Raw genomic sequence first — 23,880 nt, forward strand, 5'->3', positions numbered from 1 at the left:
GGACATTGATCCGGGGTTTCACTATGTCTCAAGTGAGTATGAGTAGATGAAAGTTGAAGAAATTTGTAAATTTTTGGGTATTTTTTATGAGATTACTATTTCTGGATCCGATTACCCAACTACTAACCTTTTTCTTGTAGAGTTGTATAGGATTAAGAAGCTGTTAAATGAAAAAGCTCTTGATTTTTCTGATCATATTAGATTTATGGCTAAAAGTATGGTACAAAAATTTGACAAATATTGGGGGGAGAGCAATGTTTTGATATCTTTGGGTGCTATTCTTGATTCGAGTTATAACATGGTCCTTGTTAATCATACTTTTCCAGTTATTTATGGCGTGGATGCAACCCCTAGGTATATTGATGAGATTAGACGCATTCTTTATGAACTCTATAATGAATATGTGGATGCTCATCTCGTGGTAATGAACCACAAAAGGAAGTAGGAAAACGAAAACATGCAGAAATTACAAGTAAATCTACCCAAAGGGCTGCTAAAAAGCTTGGAGTTAATGTTCAAACTGGAAAAGAAAATTTTCAGATGATTGTTAGTGAAATTGACAAGGCTCCACCTGAAAAATCAAATTTAAATGTCTGTTTGGAAGAGGGCAGGTATGTTTGTGATGCAAACGTAAATCTTGATGTCTTGGGTTGGTGGAAAGGGGAAAGGTGGAGGTTTCCATATTGTCAAGGATGGCAAGTGATATACTCGCTATTCCAGTTACAACTGTGGCCTCCGAATCTACTTTCAATGCTGGTGGTAGAATAATCGATAATTGGTGTGCCTCTATGTCGGTTGAAACGGTGAAAATGCTACTTTGTGACAATGATTGGATCCGCAATCTTCATAGGTTAAAAAACAAGTCTCATGTAAGTAAAATATATCTTTTACTACTGGTTTATTTTGGTACCTCATTTTACCTTGTTAGGAGTCGTAACTTTCTTATTTTCATTTTGTAGGAACCACTTGATGTTCCCGAATCATCTACAATTGACGAAATTGATCTTCCAAACATCTAAATGCTGTTTTCTAGGATATGTGATGTTGTTTGTTGTTGAATTTGTTTGCATAAAGGTGAAATTTTCTTGTGATTGATTATGGAGCTGGACTTGTGAAGCTAGAACTTTCTATAGATTTGTGAAGCTGGACAAATTTTTAGTTATTTAGCATTGTTTTATATAGTTATTTTGCTGTGGTTTGTGTATTTGTTCAGTTGAATCAAATCCTTGGTCTTATGGATGTTGTCTACGATAGAATTTGGCTAGAGTTTGTGTGGTTGTTCACTTTATTCCTGGAATTTGTGTCTTATGGATGTTATGGTCTCGTATGTTTGTCTCAGATAGAATATGGCATTCCTGGATGTTATGGCATTGCGTTTGGCTTATATGTTGTCTCAGACTCTCAATTAAACCACCGTGAATTTGGTTAAATTTTATTGAGTCAAGTTTTGTTGAATTTTGGTTTTGGACAGGGTGTAGCATTTATTTGCGTTTGTTCACTGTTTGACAGAAATTTCGAGTTCGAGTTCGAGCTCGAGATTGAACAGCATTTATTTCTGTTTGTTCACTATTTGACAGAAATTTCAAGTTCGGTCGAACTTGTACGAGTTTAATCTCGAGCTCGCTCGAGCTCGGCTCATTTGTGGTAAACGAATTGAGTACGAGCTCGATCTCGAGTCACATATCCCCTTGACGAGCCGAGTTCGAGCCTAATTTAAGGCTTGTTTTTGTAGTCGAGCGAGCTCGAGCCTGTCCGAGTCGAGTTCGACAGCCCAATACTCGGCTCGATTAACAGCTCTAATGGTATTAAAAAATGTCCGCTCTTACATTATGGTCTATTTTAATGAACGCGGTATTGTAAAAAAAATTGTTGTATAAACAATTAAAAGGAAGCCTAATAAATAGCGGATAAACCATAAAAAGAGTATTCCATGAAACTAAGTCATCCCATACGATGTTATTAGTAGGTCCCACATATTATTACATGGCAATGGGCCCAATTAAACAAAGACATCATCTCCCCATTTTTAAAGGACACATATGTAATTTTAGACTGACACACCTGATAACCAGTATTTTGAAACTTGAATGACTTGATTGGAATTAGGCATTAGGGATCAAAGGGTTCAACCTGAATCGGTCTAGTATGAAAAATTGGATGACATCAGCATGATGTCATTAATATAATTTAGTTAAAAATAAATATACTATGTAAACTACCTAGAAACACATTAGTATCAAGAAAGGTTTGTTCATATTTGTTTGATGTTTCAAAGATATTTTACAAGAAAATATAAATAAAATAAAATAATCAAGTAGAAATTCAAGGAGAGAGAATATAAATGAAATATCTCGGGTTTAAACCCTCTTACTTGCACTATAAAAAAGAAAGTTCAAAATTAAATTTGAGGGCTTATTTGAAAATAATAGTAGAATTTTGGATTGATGCTATAAGTTATAAAATGTTTCCAGGTGTTTTGACAGTTGCCTAGCACACTAAGGGTCAAAACATAAAAATGATAAAATTTGGAGGGTTCATTACTCACATTACCACTGCCGCATTCATTGTTTCCTAGTCCCTGCCTCCCCAACTTTTCTATTCTTAGCACCTCTTTCTTCTTTTCTCCTCTCTTCCTTTTTTCAGTTTCATTTTTGTTAGCTTTTCTTCTCAAACTCACAAAATCTAAAACTTTTATCCTTATTGTTTTCAATTTCTCTCTTCTCCATCTCCCTTTCTCGTTTCTTTTTTTTTTCCTTTTTTTTTCTCTTTTTAACCCTTTAAAAGTGAAATCTATGATTAGATCTTATTAGGAAACGCATCTAAGGGTGATTTTGATGGATTGGTGACTGACTAATTGAAGTAGGAAGTTAGATTTCTGCAAAGATGTGAAATCTATTCATTGGTACTCAAGACATGTTGTAGAAGAAGGAAAGGGAAAAAAATAAAGAAGCAAAAGACAAAAAAAATGAAAAAAATCGGATTCTTACCGATTCTACCAGTTCACGATCAAATTCAGCTTTTGACCTGATTTAATCAAGTTCTAGGTAGCCAATTTTATCGAAAAACTCGGATCGAATATTTGGCCGATTGCCGATTGAACTAGCAAATCAGTCCGATTTTGAAAACACGGCTGGTAACCTGGAAAACTCGGACTGAATGTCTATCTGATTCCCGATTGAACTAGCTTCCGAAATTTGACAACACAACTAGTAGCCTCATTGTACGTTATACAAAAGTTCGGCCAATAAGGATTCTTCCCATCTCCAGAACTTAGATTTTCCCTGTAAATTTTTACATCATTTATAAAGTAGCCCAAATTAAGTCTTGGACCGTGAACCATTCACTATTGGGTTGTCAACATAACAAGTAGGATGGGACCAATAATGGTACAGGGCTCCATAGTTATTCTATATGATTTGGTCCATTGGAGATGCAAATTTATTCATATACATAGAAGCCGCAAGAAATAATATAACAGTCAAAGAACCAAGACGTTGTGTCGTTTGGTAGAAAATAGGCAACCAAGACGAAATTTGCTTATAAGTTGAGACACTTGTCTTCCACCGTTTCCAATCAATTACTCTCTCCGTCCTATTCTTAGTCCTATTCTTTTAGTCATGTTTAAAGAATTCAACTTTTTAAAAATAGATTTAATTATGATATTTATACTTTTCTTTTTCATTTTACACAAATTTAAATTTAAATGACAACTTGCATATAATTAAAAAAAACTATATTGAAAAAAAAACTAAAAAATATTTTAATTTTTCTAACATGATAATTGTTTTAAAACATCCCAAAATAGAAAATATAATACTTTCAATGGACGATGCGCGATGGAGGGAGTACAAAAAGAGAATGACAAAATTAGATGTTTCCAATCAACTGCAAAAACTTTGAAAGATGAGAAAGACACATAACGGGCATCGTTCTCATTCTCCCCCCTTGATAAGACTGAGGGCATCAGACTCGGTGGGAAGTGCCGGGATTGCTCCCTTTTTGGTGGTTGTGATAGCTCCACATGCACATGCAAATCTAAGTACTTCCTTCAACCTGGCTTCATCCTGCAATTAGATAGTAGTAGAATTCAATGCATTACTAGCCAAATTTTAAGTTTTGATGAGTCAAGCCAATAAACCAATCATAGGGCCGAACTAGATTGCTAATTAAACCAATTAAGCAATAGATTTGTTGATCAATCAACCACTCGGCAGTTCAATTGATGAATCGATTTTAAGTTTTGATGATTATACCATAGTTATAAAACCTGACCCAACCCAATAATTGAACCGATCATAGGACCAAACTGTATTGCTAATTAAACCAGTTAAGCAACAAATTCGTTAACCAATCAATGACTCAGCGATTCAATTGGTGAATTGAAAAAAAAAAACCCCTGATTGAACTGCTAGTTGAGCAACTAATTTAAAAATTTTACTATTTTTATAATTTAAAATATATTATTATATTATATACTATAACTATTGTGCAACCCCCAATTAAACCGATAATCCAGTGATCCGATCACCTCTCTAGGTTAATCTCCGGACCGAATTTAATAACACCATGGATCATACTACAATCAAGCCTCACCTCAAGGATAGCTTGGTTGTCAACAATCTTGCAAAGGAGAGCTCCAACAAAAGAATCACCAGCTCCAGTTGTGTCCACAGTGTTGACATGGAAAGCAGGTACAGATCCATGAAAATTCTAAAAGCCAAAAGCATATGGAATAAGAACCAACTTCAGGAAGAAGAAAGCAATAGCCAAATACCAGTCCTCTGGAGGAATATCCTCGGAAGTGGGATGATGTAACCTGTTTAACCTTTTTTTTTTGGCAGGTTTGTTTGGATAGTGTATTATTTGAAATATTATTTGAAATAATTACTATAGTACTTTTTGTGATATGATGTATGTGAGATAAAAAAGTGATTGAAAATATAAAAAATGGGTTAAAAAATGTGTTTGTGATGCAAGCGAAATATTATTTGAAATAATTTTGATATCCAAACACTGTTTTAACCAATTGTTTAGGCTAGAAGTCAAAAAATCCAGATAAGAAAGCATTGCAGTCAACACCAAAGCAAACCACGTGCATGTTTGGTGTTCTAAATACATCTATCTACCTACCAACCCCAAATATTTACCAAAAACTGTACAACAGGGTTACAACTGACTTTTGACAACACGAGTACTTTCTGCAGGCACAGTGATCTTTTTCAACATTTTCTGGGCCTATCATGATTCATGATCAGCAGCCTTGAGTCATGTGGGTTCAACTTAGCATCTAAGGCAAGCGTTAATTGCATCCAAAGATTGTTGAATTCTTTAATAATCTCACCCAACCACAGCAGTAAAGGTCAAAAAGACATCAGGAATAAATACACACATACCTTGGTGTAGTAATTACAACCCTTTTCTCCAAGGGTCACTAAGAGGAGCTTCAAGTTCGGGTGCCAGAGGGACATTGCAGATTCATCATCAATCTTGTTACTCCCAGTGAGAAATTCTAACTCCACGTCGCTGACCTTGATGATGTCAGCTATGTCCCAAATACTCAAGATCTGCTTCCGAGCTTCCTCAGCTGATGGCCAGAGTGGTAGGCGAAGATTGGGGTCATATGAAAGTAAAACTCCGGCAGCTTTGGCTGCCTCCATAGCTTTAATATGTGCAGATCTGCATGGCTCCACTATCAAGCTTATTGATCCATAGTGGAAAACTTTAGCCTGTAGAGATTTAGGAAGATAACCAATGCTAAAATACAATTTTAAGTTCACTAATGGCAACAAATTTATGTAGAGTCAACACTTTAGATACAAATTCAGGTGTACAAACTTGAGAAACTTGTCCGTTAATAAACATAAAAATTAGAAAATAGAAGCCCCCATAATCCCATTTTTATGTAAAAAGGTATACACCTTGTGTTTTCCAGTGTCATATTGTTCAATGGTTTTAGATCACACATAACAAATAAGGTAGAATGTTGATTAGATTTCAACTTATTACCTAGAGTAACAAAAATATACAAGATCCCTAACAAGCAAATACAAAATCCGTTCTGATAAGCTGCTGGCTCACCCCCCCCCCCCAAAAAAAATTCTAATTCTATGTGCCTACTATTTTTTTTTGGAAATGTATGTGCCTACTATTAAACCAAAGACACGTCACGATGCTGTCCAATCACACAGTATAAACAACATTTTGAATAACGTTAAAAGCAAAAATAATAATAATCAACAAATTTTGCTTTGTGGGACCTGAAATAATTCAGATTCATATAAGTTTTCCTCTCTGATAGTGATGTGCATTGAGATCTGGAAATTGGTGTGTCAATGCCAGCACAATAATGTGTAACCCCACACTAGATATCCCTACGCGCCTATAAAGCTTTCATTGAGCTACTACACAGGCACAAATAAATAAACGAACAGATAAATATCACCGACGAGCACTAAAACTAAAAGTAGCGTGTAGGGTAAAATTCAAGGTGCCCTCTTTTATCCCTTTTTTGTCCTCACAACTTTAAGGGTGGGAGACCTGTCCTAACTTGGCCTCAGCAAAGACTGACAGGTTTCGCCAGCAAATGCAATTCTTTCTACCCAAAATCTAGGGTACATGTTAACTATAGTTAAAATTTGGGACAAGTAATTTCGACCTATATGACAACAATTATTTTGTAACGAAAAACCAGAAATACGGGGTGCATGTTAACTACAGTTAAATTTTGGGACGACAATTTTGACCTATATGACAGCAATTATTTAGCAGCAGAAGGCCAGCAAAAGTACTTTGTGCCCACTTTTGCAAGCTGTTGACGTACTCACAGTTTCAGCGGAAGGAGACATTATAATTTCCCTCCCAAAAAAAAAAAAAAAAAACCAACAGCTGCCGCCAGCAGATCCAAAATTTACTCAACAAAATAATGGATGGTATGTGTTGGTTATAATTACAGTTTGGTACAAAACAGCTAACACTCAGGATTAAAATTAGGCGCAGTTATGTAGTTTTTTTTTTAATATAGGATTCTAGATTATAGTCAAAATCGACTAGTACAACAAAACTTTTGTTTGGGTTGAAGTTTTCTGCGAATGATCACAATTTACAAATACCACACATGCATCAAATCAACGAGTGTGTTTGAATTGTAAGTTATTTGAAATATTTTTACTGTACCACTTTTTGTGATGTGATGTATGTGAGATAAAAAGGTAATTGGGAAGATAAAAAGATGTATTGGAAATTGTAATGGTGATGTCAGCAAATATATTTGGCCAAATAATTGGCTGTCCAAACACACTCAATATTTTTTTCTACAAAAAAAATTCAAAAAATGACAATCCAAATGACTACTTTGTACTACAATTAACATTACATCAATTCCCATATACCATTTATAGTGGAACAAATACAGCTTACTTGCCAATACTGTGTTGGATTAAACTATGTATCTCATCACATAAAGTTCGATTTTTTTTGCTTTGAAACTTTAATCACTAATTAAGGTAGACTTGGGCATGTTATTGACCCAATGAATAATTTCAAGATCGATAATTATGATTTAAGATCGAATCTTGGAAAGGCAAGAGCTTAAGTTTTGGTCGCACAAAAGATTTAGGGGGCAAAAAGACGCATTTATCTAACCAATAAATCCTCAACAGACTCATCACCATTAAATTTACTTTAAGAGCCAAAAATATATTCCAGCATCATCAGAAAACAAAATCAGAAAAAAAAAAAAGAAACATAGAAAAAAGCTAAGAAATCCCACACATTATAAATATCCCAAATAAAAACTGAAAAACATATCGAAAATTGAGTCAACAGAACTCCGGGCCCCATTTCCGGGTCCCACCCACCACAACCACCTCAGCAAATATTTCAGTGGCGCGTGAGATTCAACTTCACCCATCCAAGATTCCAAACAAATTCGGATCCCATTGATCTCCCTAGATTCATCCTAAAGATAAAAGATCACGCACTACACACAAAAAACACACTGATATAGTTATATTTACGATAGTACAATTTATTTCCTTTTTTTTTTATCAATTTTCTTAATTTCTCCCAAATTACTAGTGATAAATTTCTAATTGTATATTCAAATTTTTTAACTTTTCAAAAAAAATAAAACTTACAGATCTAATGAGGTCGAGATTCAACTCCTCGGGGCTCAACAGCATATCAGCACTGGGATTCCTATAAAACATAAACTCACGCTCGCCGTCGGCGCGTAGAGTCACGAACGCCAAGGCAGTCCTGGCACCCTTATCGAAGTTGATGCCTTCGCCGGAAACGCCGTTTTCTTTAAGAATTCCGGCGAGCATGTGCCCAAACTCGTCGTCACCCAGCTTCCCGACGAACGCCGCTTTCCCGCCAAGTCTCGCCACGGCTATGGCGACGTTCGCCGGAGCACCACCGGGCGCCTTCAGGAACCCGGGAGCCTCCGCCAGCGAGACGCCGGAAACCGTCGGCACAAAGTCAATCAGCATCTCTCCGAAGCTGACGATCAAGCTTGAACTTCCTCCATTTCCGAATGCCATGATGATGATGATATATAAATTATATATTATTACGCAAAAAAAATAATAATTGGGGATTTATATATCTATATATATATATATATATATATATATATATTTGTATGAATGAAGGGAAGTATAGAGAATTGAGAGAGGAGAGAAGGAAGAAATGTGTAGACTTCGAAGCGCTTTATATAGAGCAGTAGCTGGGGTGGATGGGTGGGAGAAAAATAAGCTGGACATTAATAAATAAAGTTATTTGGTGATTTTCGATTAGTTTTGGGATGGGATAAATTTGGATAGAGATTTGGAGTATTGGGGATGAGAGTAACTGCGGATTGGAGATTTTTTTTTTTTTCCTTTTAATGAATTCTGACTTATATTACACGTAATCTTTCATGTGTCCCACTTGAAGTTAAACTCTAAAATGTTAGTACAAATTGGAAATTAATTATGTTTTTTTTCTAAAATAATTGGTTTAAGTATATATATATATATGTGTGTGTAAGTAACTATTTTAATTGGAGTGCTTCTTACTTCTATGTGGCATGCTTAAATGAAGAAAATTAATGGGTTACGGGTCATTTCAGTTTATCCATATAGAATATTATATTATATATTTAAAAATTATCCTTAATTTTAAGATAAATTTAAAAAATAACTAATCTTATCTTAATGATATTTCAAATAACTAATCTTATCTTAATCATATCTGGTTTCTATGAAATTATTACACACAAGTATAGTAAAGCATTTTTCAAATTACAATTATTAAAATCTTATATATTCCATAAATTACTTCCTTCATCACTATATTGTTGATTAGTATTCAAATTGTTCATCATCTCTTTTCTTAATTTTGAATTAACTTAGTGTAAAAAAGAAAATTAATTATTACACCCACAAAATTACCGATATTATTGGAAACTAAATATTTATTGATGAAAAAAAGTGGATTGTTGGATCTTTTCTACTTAATTAAATGTGAATATATAGTTCTAGATTTATGATCATTATAAAAATTTAAATTACCTAAAAAACATTTATATAAAAAAAAGAATATCTACCATGTTTTTGATATGGGATACATTATTTGATGTATACTATCATATTATAGTGAAATATATGTAAAAAAATTTTAAAAAATTAATAAACAATTTAACATTTAGAATATATTAATTTTTTAAAATTAATATGAATGGACATGTAGGATTGTTGTTAATTTTCGTATTTAAATTATTCATATTTTGTCTTTTTTTTAATTAGTTTTGATGTACTTAGAAAGTAGCGAGACAACGTATGGGAAAAAAAAAAAAAAAGAAGACATTGTAGGGGAAAATCGAAAATCATAGTGAATGATGGAAAAAAGTGATACTTATCCGATTTAGACATTTGGATTCCAAAAAAAAGTGCCTGAATTGAATAAGAAATAAAGTTGATATCTTTATCATGAAAGATTGAGACCGAAAATAAATGATAAGAATAATTTCGGATAATTGTGAATTAGTAGAAGATCTATTACAACTAGTGCTAAAGGCACACCGATATGTGTACAATTTAAGAATAAATTAATTTGTATGAAATTTTGTTTAATGAATTGATAGTTATTTTCGTAGTTATCTTGATAATTAAGGGTTAATGGATAAGGGTTTATAGATAAGGTTAATATCAAATTAATTAAAAGTTAATGGATAAAATTAACAAGAAGTTAACACCAAATTAACTCTAGAGACGCTTTATTATCGTAAAGATGTTGATTATAGGTCAAACAGTTGCGGATTAGTTATAATCTTATCCAAATAAAATGTAAAAAACATGCGAACAAAGTCAACGGCAGAGTGTGGAACTTCAATTTAGCTACTTGTATCCCACAAACATGATAACATACGGATTCCAATCAGTTTAAAAAAAGGAAGTCTTTTCGGTTGAAATTTAGCAACAAGTGTTGCCACAACCAGATAACTATTTCTATACAAAAATACGGAAATGATATTTAGCATTTATCAAAAAATCTCAAGCACTCCTTACACTTCATCTAATGCAAAAGAAAAAAAAGGAGTGCCTCAAGTTTTATGAGGACTGCTAAAATAAGTTTAAGGAGTGCCTGAATTTGTCTTTTTTTTTTTTTTTAGACTGCTATCTCCAAAAATACTAATACAAGTCTAAGTAGTATCTGAAGTTTTTTGAAGAGTGCTAACTAAAATACCAGTGGCAAAAAGGGTATTAGCAAAGATGAAAAAGCCCTTTTTCTATGTAAATGTAAACTTGAACTTGAAATTTGGTTCCCTTTTCTTTCTTTACAATCTTTCAAGGAGAGAGTAATATCAAATAAACAACGAGAAACAAAAAATTGGCAATGAAGAAAGAGGAAACATTTCACTCCTTTTTTTTTTCTTTTTTTTGTTCTATAAACATTATTTTGTCAGAATTACGATGTATACTTCTCTATTGGAAACTCATTCTCTCCTCGTCTCACAAACTCCTCCATCCATTGAATAGGGGAAGCCAGACCAAAAACGGTCTCTCCCATGGGAAGGATCCTATCCTATAATTTTTTCCTTATTTGTCAAACTAAAGGGATAATTTCAGAAAGCTTCCCACAATCTCATCATTCTCAAGCCAACACTGTATTGGCTCTGTTAATCAATACTTACACCCCATATTATGAAACCAACGCCTAAAATAAAATAAAATAAAATAAAAATATCCAACTAACCAACGCCTAAAATAGAAAAAAAAAAAAAAAAACTATCCAACTAACCAACGCCTAAAATAGGAAAAAAAAAAAAAAAAAACCTGTCCAACTAACACACTCGTGTCAATATTAAGAGCGGCCCCAAGCTCTTATGGCGCTTAGGAACGAGAACAATCTCCACAGCAAACTACGACAAACAGTTGCAAATCCACCAAAAAAAACAGCCCATAGAAGATGTCAATATCCTATTGTGTAACAAGACATAATAGCATAGCCCTATTTCATTCCTATTCGCCTTCTAGCTATCACCCATAGTTTGATTTATTTTCCTTACCACAGCTATCTTCTTAATCTCCATCTAATTCGACTATGAAATTCGATCAACTTCCTTAACTTGAGGTTTTAACAATTTTGATTCTTTAACATATGCAACCCATAAGTATGAAAAAGAAAAAAGAGTTGCAAATAGTACAATAATGAGGAAAGAGATAAGAAAATAAGAAATAAACACTTTTTTTTGTCTACTGTCACCATCTACACCTACTCCTACTTTTAGCCCTACTCTAATCTATATTAGGGGATGACCCAACAGGATTACGGAAAACTGACGGGGAGTGAACCATCATCGGACTATATAGATGCACTAAGCATCCATATAGATCTAAGAGAAGCCACGCTAAATGGCAATTTTGATAGAATGCAACGTTTGAACTTTTGACCTCACAACCCACAGGCCATGTAGTGGCAAACTACTCTAGAAGTAGTTGGTTAAATAAGAAATAAACACTATTAGGTGGTGGATTTGTATGTTGGTAGATAGAAGAGATGATGGTGTTAATGGATAGAAGGTGAGAAGAGATAGAAGAGAATGGAAAGGATACAAGAGGAGTTGCAAGCGACAGGTTTTTCTAACCTGTCGTTTTTCCCTTTTGTTTGGTTTTATATATATCCTTCCCAAGTGGTAAATTATCAATTAAGTAGACGATATTATAGTCATTTCGTTACTCTAAGGGAGGTCAATGTAATTTTCTAAACCTAAAGGGAGTTAATTAAGTGAAGTTGTTAGAAATCTCAAGAGAGGTTGATGAAATTATCTCCAAAATAAATTTGCTTTTGTGGGATTTCTTAGTAAAATTTCTTCTCTCCTGGATTTTTAACTGAGAGTCTCATCTCTCTTATTGTATGAGAAGACTTTATTGTGAGAGCTTTTCTTTAGTTTTACATTAATTTTCTTGTTAGACATGAGATTTTTGGGATTTTTTTTTCTTATATTTGAAATTTCTCATATTTATTTTGTCTGATTTAAACCTTTTTTATTCAACTTGAAACAGTTTGCCATTAGATTTTACTATTGGAGACATGGACATATCATCTGTTGGATTGCAAAGATTTATCTGGACCTAAAACATATTTTTGAGCTTCAACGTGTTATCAATGTGTTACTTTTGTTGATTTTTAACATTCGTTGTATTTTTTGACTTTAAGATTTGTTTATAAATGTTGCATGTTTGATATATTTTTTACGACTGGTACATATTCATAATAATGACACTGTATTAATTATTTATAGAGAAACATAATTTCATTGTAATAAATCTGCACTAATGGAAGAAAATAATGACAAATATATATATATATATATATATATATATATATCAAATATGCAGCACATACAAAGGGATTTGGAAATCAATAGATACACCACAAAATATGAAAAATCAACAAATTAAGATAACACCTTAAAATTCCAAAAATATCTTCCAAATTCAAATGAATTATTGCAACCTAGCACACAATCTGTGATTGCCTTCCAAAATTGTTTCAAGTTCAACGAGATAATTTAGATGTGACCAATTGTGTGGGGGGGGGGGGGGGGTTGGGATAAGAAAAAGTGACACTATTAAAGGAAATTTATAATTTTCTTTACATCTTGTAAACGGAACAAAGAACAGTTGTACTATTATTGATCAAACAATAATGCTTATTATATATACAAATTCACTAAGATATAAAAATACAATAGAGAAATTTTAAAAAAAAAATCCCCTTGCGACTTGCGACTCCAAATGGGAGAATAGTTGATACTTGAAAACAAACTATAAGGGCTCAAAAATTGGTCCTTCCGTTTTATATTTTATATAACTTTTATTGGTCATTGGTTAATATTCCTAATTTTGCTTACATTCTGATGGGTTTGATACACAAAGGCAGAACTAGAAACTTTTTTTGAGGGGCTGAATTGCAATTCAACTAAACTTTAATTATATAGCTTGAAATATTTTTAATTTTTTATAAGGGCAAAAGTTTAAATTACACAGAAATTTTTTAAAATTTCAACTTTTTAAGAAAGAAAGACTTAATTTTTCAAAACTTGAGTGCACCCCACCACCCCCGGCGCCACCCCTAGTTCCGCCCCTGGGGGTGTATTTCATTCTTCATTTTGTTTCCCTTTTATTCTTTGCATTTACTATACCGTGGGAACTAGAATTTAGAAGAGTTATATGGAAAGGGAAGAGGAACCACACCTAACCGTTATTTAAATATTTGGATGGATGCAAGAGTAGGTAGCTTTAATAGAAACTTCAAAACCCTTATATGTACCCTTTAGGATTTGGACGGATCTTGGGGGCGGCTAAGCCTCCCCTCCGCCCACCCCTTTTTTCGTCCTTGGTATTGTTAAAATAAGGTGCACTATAATGGAAAGTCAAAGAACCAACAAGTATTCAAAGAAGAGAAGTTTTTTTTTTTTAGTGTGAGGAATAAGAAATTCGAAATCTCTCATTTATACTATTCATTCATATCATTCAACGCATCCCTCCTTCCCATTAATTAAAGAGTTTGGCGAATGAGCAATCAGTAAGAGGGTCTTGGGTGTTAATTTTTTAACAAAAATATTATTAATCTAGAAAAATATCTAAATACAAAAGGTACAATAAATACAAGTATATGCATCTATATGAAAATTTTGGTATAAATTAAGCGTATTAACGAATATTCACTTGACATCAATTTAATAATCCTATGAAAGTTTCCAAAAATATTTTTGCCGTTGACGATACATGTTACCCCTTCGATCATTCTCAAGTGTCCTGATCAAAGCTAGGATGTAATCGTCAGCACCTTTCTGACAACGATTGAATCAGAAGCCTGATAAATGCAAATAGAAATGTAGACTGCGTTTTGTTATATGGATGGTGTAATTTTCTTTTAATTTCATGGTAGCAGTTGGATTTAATAAATAACTTTAAAATTTTATTTTAAAAGTAATGTTTTTTTAAAAAAAAGTAATGTTTTGTGTGGTGGTGAATTCGTATATGTGATTACCGTAGTGATACAACATTATAATATTTTTATTGCTACTGACAATTGTAGAATTTGATCCGCCTTGTTACAAAGCTTGCCATGAATTACCGTCATTGCATTCTCCGAATGCTAAGCCAGAATACGGAGACTTAGGAAGTCCTTTAGCAGAAACAAGAAGGCTTTTCCATGGGCACGCCTCCTAAAGAAGATACTCATGCGGTCAATTTTTTCCCCTTTTTTATGGGAAAAATGCAACAAAGAAAATGAGTAGACAAACATGGTAAATTGATGCCAGAGTTATAGTAATTATTTAAGATAATGGAAATTCATCTCATACAATTTCATTAATGTTTTATTTATAAAAAAAATATATAAATACAAGATAGATTAATAATTCTTAGTGTACACATTCACATGATAGATTCTGCATCATTAAGCATATCAATAGGTGCCCGTTGTATCCATTTAAAATACCCTTTATTTATTTCATTTAAATGGTATACGTCACTTAGCTTACTCATATTTACAAGAGTTATAGATTGCACTTAATTGAAAAATTCATAATAACTCCATTGAAATTTAGTTGTCTTACTCTCATAAATTGACAACTAGGAATCATCTTTCTTAATATTTTGTTTTTCAAAGTGGTGTGCTTTTACTTTGACTTTTATGAGGGTTGATTATGTGCCTCTAGTCTAATCACGCTTTTGTTTTTTGTTCAAGTGATGGTATTCTGTCATTCTTAAGATCTATGCAAGGAAAATTTTGAAATATTATTTAATTTTTATATTTTTTAAGCCTCGTGAAGTTAATTTATTTTTTTAATTCATTAATATCATGTCTTTTGAGGGACCAGTGACTCAAGAACCCACTCCAGTTTAATTTTTTGTAAGCAATTATTGGTAGCAGCTTTTCATAAACGCGCCGATCTAAGGGAACTTAACTGCGCATGGCGTGCATCGTCAACTAACCACTCTAGTTAATTTTCCAATATCAAGCAAGCAAAATTCTTCGGATTTGAAATTGGCCAGTCAAAGAAATGCGGATGTCCCTACTAGGAAAAGACTTTTATGAGCTTACAGCCATCTAAATTATAATTTTCTAGAATTTTTGTCAAAAATAAGTATTAAAAATATGTGATGTATATAAAGTAAAAGGCATGCAATGAAATTTTTATTAAAAACTCAAGCAACTTTTCCACAAAAAGTAACAATTGAAACATGCTCTAAGACCTGTGCTCTAATACGTGACTTTATCTTCAACTAAGGCTGATTATTCATCAATACTTATTGTTCACAATAATGCCGAATATAGGATTTTAGTTTATGGGGAAAGAAAGGGGTAGAAGAGAAAGTCAGAAAACCTTACAAAATTCAGGGATAACAATTCAAGGACGAATTAAAACTTGTAAAATTTTCTGGGCTATTGTAGAGTTTCATCAATGTTGATAGGAAATAGTTGCTCACACTGGGGGCCTCAACTCCATGTGGCTCCACTAAATTTTTACCGTATTGTGCCAGGCTCCACTTTTTTTTCTAGCTTTGACAGAACGACTAATTGCCAATGAATGTTTGATGTAATCATTATTCATTCTAACCTTTTTGCTTTTTGCAGTTTACTCTTCCAACCTTCGACTCCAGCTTCAATAAGACTAGAAGATCTAAGGCCTCGTTTGGGAGTTCGGCAGAGAAAAGAAAAGGAGAAAATTCAAGTCAAGAGAGGAAGGATACGAAGAAAAAGAAAGAGAAGGGATTCTAAATTGTTTGAGACTCTAAAAAAGAAATGGATTGGACATTGGAACGTTAGGTATTAATAATTTGTTCCTTGGTATTTTATGAACAAGTTTAGAATTTTGAAAATTTTTAGCTCTCACTTTTATCCCTTCACTTCACTTCGTTTCTTTCCTTGCATTTAAAACCTCCCGTGCAAAAAAAAAAAAAAAAAGATCCACTCTTTTCCTTCTTTCTACTTTTTATGTCCAAATCCCTCCAGCCAAACTAGTCTTAAATGGTCTAGATCTTGTAATAACATTTTCGAAAACAGTGGGCAAAAAATATGGTTTAGTCAACATGGTGGTTGAAGAATGTTGGGAGGTCGACCCATCTAATTAATCTGTACATAGATATTAGTTAACGTAAAGCAATGGACAACTTGTGGTTTCACCGACTCTGTAATCTTGGGAATATGATAGCAACCCATGGTTTTGCAATTTTTTTAAATTTGCCTTTGAAAGCTCATTGTATTGCTCGTGTGCTCTATTCTGATTCTCGAGGAAAATGGCCAACTTAACAAATCTGACTTTACATTTATGAAATTTTATTACCCAGTAAATCAGACAGAAGAAATTGCACTGAAAATATTGAATGCACGTACCCATGGGGTGGACTTGATGGCCAAAGAAGGGCCGTTAGACTTTTCTCCACGACTAAATTTAGAATTCTAATTCTTTGCACAACAGTTGGGGGGGAAAGAATGTGGGCTGGAATAGAAAGGTGTCCAAAAAAAAAAAAAAATGCACGTATTCAATAAGAGAAGTGTCTGTATGGATTTGAGTCTAATAAGGTTGAAGTATGTTAACATATAGGTGAAATTCCACCAGAAATTAACATATAGTACCATAGTACCTTGCCAAAAAGAAAAAGAAAAAGAAAAAGTAACTTATCCAGCTTAAATACTTCCATGCCAGATAATAGGGTAAATTATCTTTTACAAAATAAAGCGGCTGATTCACTAATGGTAATATGCTTATAGGGTAAAGAGTTAATTAATCTTGTATATAGAGAGGATTAATCCGTTTTATTCCACCTATGAGCACTGTTTGGATAGAGGCAATTTGAAAAACATCAATCATCTATTTAAATAATGATCATCTTTTTCTTTTAGTAGGGAAGGATGAAATATAAAAAGTGGGATTTGACTCTATCTTAAATATTTGTTTATCTTAAAAAAAGGAAAAGAAAAAAGTTTGCAGTGATTTTTTTTTTAAAAAAAAATACCGAAAAAGTAGCCATCCAATCGGCCTTAGACTACACGCAAGATAAGGCTTGTATAGCCAGCACATTACTAATGATACATTTTGAGTTCTTTATATAAAAGTTGTAAGATAGACACCCTCTGCATAAATGAAGATATGTATCACAATGGACCAAAAGAAAACTTTTGCTTTAGAGTCAATTATGCATTAATAACATGCAACTTGCATTAGGCTAGGGAAAAGAATGGGTTGGATGGTATCGACTATTGAAAGAGGGATTGTAAGTGAGGGATTTCCTGTTTGACACCTCTCATTTATACTAAAAAAGGAAAAAAAAAACTAGCATTAGGTTAGTTTCTCTAATTTTTTGGGCGGCTTATTAGTTCATTGATAATACGCAATGTTTTTAAACTCAAATCGGAGAATGAACCAAAAGAACTCTCGATTTATGATTTGTTCAGTTCAAAAGTTTAATATTTTTTATTTATTTTAGTATTAAAAAATTTAAACACATTGAAATATTTGTGTTAGAAAATAAAAGTTAGTGAAAACCAGTTGAACCTTCCAAACTTTGTCAATTTTTACGGGTTCAATTGGTTCTTAATCGAGTTTAACTGGTTCAATTTAATTTCTGGATTAATTATTGAATCGGATTGGAAGTATGACTGATTCGCAATTCGCTCAGTCGAATTGGACAGTCCAATCCAATTTTCAAAACATTGATGATATGTGCTAATAATTAATAAATTTTGGTCATGGGTGATCGATACGGTACTGTGGGCGATGTAAACCATGCGTTGACACTGTTACACTATTCATTAAAATTTAATAATATTAAACATCAACTTTTACGCGGCGGCGTGTACCAAGATTAAACCACTGCAAATATATATACAAGTAGTAGACGAAATTTGAATGCTTTTCCATAATATCAGTGCACGATTGCATTACGTGTACCAGATTTTATACAGGTGATTTATATGAACAAGGGTCATAGTGTTACAATGCTGCCAGGTTACATGTGAATTATAATCTCAGATGCGAACATGGCTAGGCGTGTTGTGTACGAGCTCTTCTGCGACACGGAGAGAATCGAGAGTAAACATCAAGTAAAGTGAGTGATAACCATTTTAAGGTAAACATTGAGGCCAGAGGTAAAGATTTGGGGAAAGAGAACCAGCACAGAATATAAAAAAGTACACCAAGGTTAGACCAAGATGATAAAAAAGTTGTAAAGAGAAGATCCTTTGCACACTTGTATTGAAGCTCTTAAAGCGCCAAAAACAACATACAGAATTTGGTACGTCCATGGAGCTTAATTTATTCGTTTTGGTAACTAGTAAAGTATTGGCAGTATTGCAACAGGTCAAGCAATTGTTCTAGTTACAACGATTCTATTTTAGCATTCATCATGATCTTTTTGTTAATCAACATCACAACTTTAGTGAGCCAATCATCAAAGTTTTCAGATTTTAGTAATACATCTTTGGTGAGTCAATTTTTCCAAATTTATGACAATCCTTTAGTCTTGAGTCCTTTTCCTGGTTTTTAGTCTTTTGTCCATTTCCAAATTTATGACACCATGCTTTGGTTTTTATATTAACTAATGATGTTTATATAATGTAATCAAGTTTCTATAAATAATCAAGCAAGAGACATGCTCGATGAACATCAATAAGCTGCCATAGCATACCAATCGTGTCTTCTTCTGTGACAGCAACCCATGATTTCATCAAACGCCCACCATAATTGTATTAATTAATTTTGTCGTCTAATCTGATATAAAGGAGGTAGCATGCATCTGCAGTATAACAATTTTTATAGCCACACTCGTGAAACGCGAGATCATCTCTCGGTGTTTGTGCTATTCTTTTGTACATTACTGTCGTTTATGTGATTTTTTTTTTTGGGTTGAAAGCCCTGCTCTTGAATCCAAAGCTCCTTGTATCTTCGTATTTTTGTGGAGAGGTTGAACGGACTAGGCTCCTCTCTTCGTTACACTCCAATACAATTAATTAAAAAATACTTTCAAAAATCAACACTGTCAAACATTTTTACCCTTTTTTACACTGTCAAACATTTCGTGTGAATTGAATATCAAAATATTCTTAAAATGGAGAAGGGATAAGTTGGGTGATACGGGAAAAAAGAATGCAAATGAGATGTTTCGGATTTAAAACTCCACACACACAAAAAAGGTATTCTCAAAATGGTATCATTTTCTAATATATTGATCTAGAGATCAAAAGAAAACAAATGACACAACTGTTTGGATCCAAATTCGGAACAAGCGACTATTGAGATATCAAGTATACAACAATTTAACGACAAATAAACCACAAGTATGAAAAATAATTGATACACAATATTTAACGTGATTTGTCTCTATCATTGAACTTACATCTACGGAGAGAAAATTCGTTTTTTATTATAAGAAAAAAACCTATATAAGAATACAACTTGAACCCAAATCCAACTCTTGTATATCATCTCTTATTTTTCAAGAATCCTTTCTCATCCCATCTGTAAGGCTACATATTGCTTCTTGTGTGTCACTTTGTAGTATGCCAACTCTCACCTGTTTATTAACTACATATAGGAAATAATTGCTAATTCTTAATCTTATACATAATAGGAAATAATTTCTATTCCTATACTCATACAAATAGGAAATTCTTTGATTACTATTTCAAGTAATTAAAACTAATTAGGAAACTAGTTATTTCAACATAAAATAAGAAATCTGTCTAAAAGAATTCAAGCCAATTTTCTAACAACTCTCCACCTTGGCGAATATGTTTTTTAACAACAATTTGTCTTTAATTACCAAATAGTATGGTACCAAACTACACGTTCGAATCAATACAATTCTGACACCCAATTCATTCAATTAGCAAATGACTATGTATAGTTACTCCGAGTCTAATTTTCAGTTAACGCGCGAGAAAATACTTCAATTCACTATCTCCCTTCATAGGAATTCTTCTCACCACCACTTGCAACTTAGAATCCCTTATTGTGAGCTCTATTTCTAATTATTGAGACAATCAAGTGGTAAAATCACCATATTTCTTCACATGTTTAGGATTGTTTCACCATGTGTGATTTCTAAAACTTCACCTGCAATGAAAAACTCGTAACTATTGAACTTTTTTGGCACATGGAAATTAGATTTTTTTTTTTGTTTTTTTAGGACACATGTCACACCGTCTAAAGAACATAATCCGAATCTGAAAACCATTCAGGATGCGATATCAACTAATGGAATTGTGAGAATATCTCCATCAATTCACGTCCAAAATCGATATTGGACTTCACCTTTTCCTTAATCCTTGAATCACCTGCCTAAATTCATACCGTCAAATATCTCCATTCTTTCCGCCTTCAGCCTTCCTATCCTTCACCTTTAATATTTCTTGTCAAACCCTTGAAACAAAAATGTCTCTCATTAAATTATTGAATCGGTAATAGCTACCTATCTTACTTGATCTCAATAGTCAACCAGGATCCAACCACGAACCCCGCTCTAATATCACTTGTTGGGATTCAAACGCAAAACAAATGACTATTGAAATATTAAGTATACAAAAATTTAATGACAAACAAACTACAAGTATGAAAAATAAATAATACACAAGATTTAACATGATCTGACTCTATTATTGAGTCTACATCCACGGAAAGAAGACCCTTTCTTTATTATGAGAGAAAAACCCTATACAAGAATACAATTTGAATCCAATCTCAACCCTTGTATACTATCTTTCATCACCTAAAACTTTCTCTCATCCCATGTATAAGGTTACATGTCGCTATTGTGATGCCCCCATTTTTTCCAAGGGCGAACCCAAGGGTATAGGCAGGACGCCTGCCCAACTTTCGTCGGGACTCACTACAATTCATAATTCAAAATTAGGAATACTTCAAATAACTCCAATATATACATTTAAAGCACTCCAAACACTTCATACTTACAATTAGTTAGCATTCAAACTTAAATACAGCCCAACGGAATATGTACTATAGTCATCTACTATAATACAACTTAAAATCTCCAAAAGGAAACCACTTAATACTATTCACAAGCACTCTCGGTCTTGAACCCTGTTAAGGAAAACAAAAATGTGGAATGAACTAAACAGCCCAGTGAGGTTCCAAGACACTCTAACAGTTCTAATAAATCAAGTAATTTGAACATAACACATGTATGGTTCAAGGTTGCACATTGGCACATTAGCATGAAACAATTATCATTATACAAAAATAAACACATATTGAAGGATACGGTGTTCCAGTGGAATCATTTCGGTCAACTTCACCTTATAACTTCAGATCCCCTCGGTTTGTCTGGCCATCACCTTATCCCTTCAGTGGTAATACTCGAGTATACCGAAACGGTATCCCGGGGTTCCAACCTACCCGATCGAACCCAGTCGTGGTTCGAGCAGGTTAGTAACCAAGGGTAGGGTCCAGTTCAGCTTAGACCTTACAACATGCACAAGTAATCAAGTAAATCAATAAACGGTAAACAGTAAACGGTAATAGTTCTCGGTTGACGGTAAAAATCTGTCATTTTAGTAGGTCGAGTGAGATAAAGTACACACTCACCTTAAAACGGTGACAATTTCATACGAGCAATTATCAGTAACACTTAACACTTAAACATGTCAGCAATATGCGGTAATTTCATATGGACATGTAACTTACGATAATCAAGTAGTCAAGTAATCAAGTAAGCAGGAAATCAAGTAAATCGGTAAACGGTAAGTAATCATGATAAATGGTAAACGGTAATCGGTAAACGGTAGCAGTTCACGGTTAATCAGTAGACATTTATCATTTTAGTAGGTCGAGTGCGATAAAGTATACACTCGCCTTAAAACGGTGGGCAATTTCATAGGAGCAATTATCGATATCACTTGTCGCGTCCTACTTTTTGAAGGTGTGAAAGTAGTGTGTAGGAGATGTATGTGAATGTGTGTGAAAGTGAAAATAAAAGGCCGTGGGATTGTGAAATGCGACGGTTTGGCCAAACAAAAGGTTTTAGATAAAAAAGGAATCGCCACTTGGTATAGAGTTAGGGTGTACCAAATCACCCAAAAAGTGATTTTTTGGAAAAGAAAAGTAAACAAACCCTTTTTAAAGAATTTTTAGGTCTACGTAATCAAAAAAAGGGATCGGGGGTCACATTTGATAAGGGAGAAGGTAAAGGCAAAACCTAAGGCACTCCCTCACCCTAGCCAAAGTTAGTTGCGTGACTTGGCCCTTCTTTTCCTAATTCTTTTACCCAAAGTATGTGTTGCATGTTGGATATGACTAATGGATGCGGAAAAAGAAAAATGCAATCCTAAATCTAAAATGTCTCTTTTGAGGCTTTTTGGTCCCAATCACATGAGTTGTGACGGCCAGTAAGGAAAACTCTCATAGAGGTCACGGGTAATGCAAATGAAGTCCCAAATATGAGTGCAAGTATGAAAATGTAAGAAGAATGCAAAATAAAATAAAATAAAAATACAAATGTAAGTGCAAGTGTGTAAATGTAAGAAAATTGCATGTGTGCAAATGTAAGAAAAGTGCATGTGTGCCAACTGAGCAAATAAAGGTGTTTGTGTGCAAGTGGAGGAAAATATGGTATATTAGTAATAAATGCATATAAGTGCAATTGGGTGCAATTTATGAGGTAGAAAATAAATAAGTGATAGGGAAAGAAAAATGTACAATCATGACACGTGGATTGAGAAAAAATATAAGTAGTAAAAGAATGTGGATAAAGAAGGTGAGGAAGTGATATGATAAAAATGAGAGTGTATGAACCTAGAGGAATGCATCAAGTCGGGTACGGGAATGACTCTTAACTTTGTGATTTTAATTTTCCCTTTGATAGAGGGAATACAAGCGTGCTAAGGCTTAGAAAAGCCACACTCGTCTATATCCCATATTTAAGGGGTAACTCTCAAGCAAATGTATCCTATAACTAGCATGGAGATGCAAAAAGCCTAAAATGAAAGGGAAAGGGTTGGAGGGGCATGCCAAATGCTAGAAAACTAAAAAAAATGCATGAAATGTAGTGAGATATGCAAATATGTACTAACGAGAGGGGACGACCTATTGGGTCTAGCATTGGACTAGCCCTTTTCTAACGCTCTCTCGCAAGCATTGGACTTGTGAGAGTTCGAGGGGAAAGACCATGGCCAGCGTTGGACTAGCCACGGTGACGCATTCATCCATCACATTCATCCATGACTATAGAAAGCAAGTAGACATGCAAGTCACCTATAAACACGTAGCACATAACACTTAGCATGCTCGACTAAATGCAAGTGCCTAATAAAGCAAATTAACACATAGCAACAAAAGCAAGTAACCAAGCTAATGAACCTATTACATTC

The 23,880-nt window shown here is 33.6% G+C and overlaps 1 protein-coding gene across 1 annotated transcript; it reads right to left on the reverse strand.

The window, feature by feature from the left end:
- Nucleotides 1-3,736: 3,736 nt before the first annotated feature.
- Nucleotides 3,737-8,675, reverse strand: LOC113734908 (fructokinase-2). Its single transcript, XM_027261675.2, has 4 exons — nt 8,136-8,675; nt 5,394-5,726; nt 4,594-4,710; nt 3,737-4,064 (listed from the first exon to the last, which is right to left on the reverse strand). The coding sequence occupies exons 1-4, from the start codon at nt 8,538-8,540 to the stop codon at nt 3,933-3,935; spliced, it is 987 nt and encodes a 328-aa protein (XP_027117476.1). The 5' UTR covers nt 8,541-8,675; the 3' UTR covers nt 3,737-3,932.
- Between the last annotated feature and the right edge of the window lie 15,205 nt (nt 8,676-23,880).

This window comes from Coffea arabica, chromosome 3c (assembly GCF_036785885.1).
Source record: "Coffea arabica cultivar ET-39 chromosome 3c, Coffea Arabica ET-39 HiFi, whole genome shotgun sequence".
NCBI classification, from domain to species: Eukaryota; Viridiplantae; Streptophyta; class Magnoliopsida; order Gentianales; family Rubiaceae; genus Coffea; species Coffea arabica.